Genomic DNA, 3,385 nt, shown 5'->3' with positions numbered 1-3,385 from the left:
GCAACATAGTGAGACCCCATTTCCACAAAAAAAAAAAAAAGCAAATTAGGTGGGTATAGTGGCACACACCTATAGTCCTAGCTACTCGGGAGACTGAGGTGGGAGGATCATCTGAGCTCAGGAGTTTGAGGTGACAATGAGCTATGATTGCACTGCTACATTCCAGCCTGGGTGATAGAACAAGACCCTGACTGTAAAACAAACAAGACATCTCACATTCAAGTCAAAACAGCAATAACAACAATGAAAGTAATCATAATGCTCTGTTTTTATACAATCATTGTTCAGCCTCACAACTTCTATTAATATTTTATTTTATTATTATTGTCCTTAAAATTAAAATTACACTATTCAAATTAGAGCAGACGTAAAATTAGATTTGGAAGAAATCACTTTGATGTATTATTGAAGCCTTCTAGGATAAAAACACATGCAAGTTCTTCTAATGCAGAACTAAGAAGACATATGTGGTGTAAAATTGGTATTTGTTACTATTGTTCTCAATAGAAGATCAGAGTTATAGTATGCTTCTCAGAAACTAATGGAACAATTTACTTCATGGTACAAAATCACCATAGAAATTTTTCATGGTGAATGGCAGATGGGGTAGCTAATATTTCCATGCTTATTTCTTAAATGTAGAATTCAAAAGAGGGGTGTTTACAGAAAAAAAAAAACTAACACCTGCAATGGGAATACATTAGAAATGTAACACTTTTTTTTCATGATGTTAATGATTCTAATCTAAATTAATCAAGCTAATTAATGTGTTGCAGTAGGAACTGATGCATATAGATTTCATTAATAAGTTAATGTAAGTGTATGAAAACTCCATCTCTAAATGGATTCCCTTTGAAAAATTTCTGTAAGAACCACAGATTCATCAGAAATGCTCACAGGACAGATCCATATATGTTATAAATGGACAAACTAATAAATAAATAACATCAAAAATAGTCAAGGATAGATGTCCTTCTAGAAGAAGTTCTCGATTTCACTATGAAATCATTTAGTAGTGTCAGGTTTGGCTGTGCTCACTGTTATTACTCTACTCCTTCCAATTATTTAGAAGAATAGTGACATTCTAACCAGCAAATGTCAAGTAAGTCCCATAGAAGCACTGCTTCTGAACTAAGCTTAAATAAATATTCAATGCTTAATTGTGATTAGAAAATGTTAATATTGTGGTTTTGCTTTGTAACCTGATTTCTACCGAAAGGATTAAAAGGAAAAAAAAGGTGAAGTTGGGCATGATGGCTCATGTCTGTAATCCCAGCACTTTGGGAGGCCGAGGTGGATGGATCACCTGAGGTTGGGAGTTCCAGACTAGCCTGACCAATGTGGAGAAACCCTGTCTCTACTAAAAATACAAAATTAGCTGGGTGTGGTGGTGCCTGCCTATAATCCCAGCTTCTTGAGAGGCTGAGGCAGGAGAATCCCTTGAACCTGAGAGGCGGAGGTTGCGGTGAGCTGAGATCATGTCATTGCACTCCATCCAGCCTGGGCAATAAGAGTGAAACTCCCTCTCAAAAAAAAAGAAAAAAAAAGAAAGAAAAGAAAAAGAAAAAAGTGGTGAAAGTAGAGTGTAGGGATGTTTGTGGGTAGGGATTATCTTCATTACGTTGGCAAGCAAGCAAACTTTTGCCACAGAGCTAAACAAATTTTGCTGATACTCAACTGTCAAATTATCTTGAAGTGAAAGATTTACAATAGCAAAAAGAGTAAAGATTTGAAAATCTATAGCACATCAGAGCATTTGATGTTGAGTTTTTAACATGCCTCTTCTTTCACCTATATAGCTGTATAAGACAGATCACTCTGTTTGCTCTTGATATCCCAGTCTGTATCTTTCTGAATCACTGGAGTAAATGTCAAAGAGAGAAGAAGTTCTAGACCACAATTCATCTGTCTGAGTAGTTGCATCACACAGCCTTTTTCCAAACACTTTCACTTTGGCTTGAATACCTTAAAGAGAGTAAGCGTAAGTACCTGAGTTAGACTTTGCTTTTCATATATCTTGAATATGCAAAAGATCAATTTAATTACTTACTCCATTGGAGTCAAAACATACCCACACTACGGTGAGGGGGCCTTTTCAAAGAAATTTGTGTACTTTTATGCACTGGGCCTTCTTCACAGTGAGTAGGCATTGAAGTGACATTATTAGATGGATTATCAGCATGGGCTTGGGTTTGCATGACTTCATTTTCACATGTAATCTAAAAATATAAATCATAGGAGAATCATATTAAAGTTAAGTCTACCTTGCAGGGTTTTATCTTTCAAAAGTCACAAGTAGTAAAAGAGTAGAGCTAAAAAATTTCGAAGTCACATATTAGTATGGCTGATATTTGAACCTAGGCAAGGTGAATCTATACACCAAGCTTTTAAGAATTCTGCCATACTGTCTTTTTTCCACTTATAAATCATAAATTCTGGTCAACCAGAATGCATAAGCTATTTGCTTACAAATAATTACTTTTTTCCTTAAATCAACATCTAGAAGAGATAATACTATTTTTTGTTTTTTGAGATGGAGTTTCACTCTTGTTGCACAAGCTGGAGTGCAATGGTGCGATCTTGGCTCACTGCAACCTCCGCCTCCCGGGTTCTCCTGCCTCAGCCTCCTCAGTAGCTGGGATCACAAGTGCATGCCACCACGCCCAGCTATTTTTTTGTATTTTTAGTAGAAATGGGTTTCACCATGTTAGCCAGGCTGGTCTCAAACCCCTGGCCTCAGGTGATCCACCCACCTCGGCCTCCCAAAGTGCTGGGATTATAGGCGTGAGCCAACATGCCCAGCCAAAGGTAATACTATCAGTATAAACTTATTTGATATCTTAGCAGGCATATTATTCTAGGAAACCTAATCATTTGTTCTTTATAGAGGACTACTTTAATAAAATAAATGACTTCAATACTTTCCTGAGAAAAGTTACATTGCGCAATGGAATTTTTTTTTTTTTTTTTTTTTTTGAGACAGGGTCTCCTTCTGTCACCCAGTCTGGAGTGCAGAGGCATGATCTTGGCTCATCCTCCACCTCCTGGGTTCAAGCAATTCTCGTGCCTCAGCCTCTCATGTAGCTGGTATTACAGGTGCCTGCTACCACGCCTGGCTAATTTTTGTATTTTTAGTAGAGATGAAGTTTCACCATGTTGGCCAGGCTGGTCTTGAACTCCTGGCCTCAAGTGATTTGCCTGCCTCAGTCTCCCAAAGTGCTGGGATTACAGGCATGAACCACTGTGCCAGGCCATGAAATTTGATTTGGGGGAAGTGATAAGGGTAAGAGGTAGAAAGAATGAGGGTTTAGATATGCAAAAGACAATATAAGACAGGGTACCTAGAGATTATATGAAAGAGGGTAAGAAAACATATCTGGGGGGG

General features: G+C 37.7%; 1 protein-coding gene across 1 annotated transcript in view; it reads right to left on the bottom strand.

Annotated features, from left to right (window-relative positions):
* Positions 1-1,509: 1,509 nt before the first annotated feature.
* Positions 1,510-3,385, bottom strand: part of THAP10 (THAP domain containing 10) — a 16,165-nt gene continuing 14,289 nt past the window's right edge. Inside the window, exons 2-3 of the mRNA XM_017548153.2 lie at positions 2,072-2,219; positions 1,510-1,965 (exon numbers count right to left, since the gene is read on the bottom strand). Of these exons, the coding sequence (XP_017403642.1) occupies positions 1,814-1,965; positions 2,072-2,219 (300 nt within the window). The 3' untranslated portion in view covers positions 1,510-1,813. The remainder of the gene's footprint in view (positions 1,966-2,071; positions 2,220-3,385) is intronic.

Source organism: Cebus imitator, unplaced genomic scaffold (assembly GCF_001604975.1).
Source record: "Cebus imitator isolate Cc_AM_T3 unplaced genomic scaffold, Cebus_imitator-1.0 Scaffold203, whole genome shotgun sequence".
In the NCBI taxonomy this organism is placed as follows: domain Eukaryota; kingdom Metazoa; phylum Chordata; class Mammalia; order Primates; family Cebidae; genus Cebus; species Cebus imitator.
The sequence above is the reverse complement of the archived record's forward strand: the minus strand, read 5'-3'. Positions and strand labels throughout refer to the sequence as shown.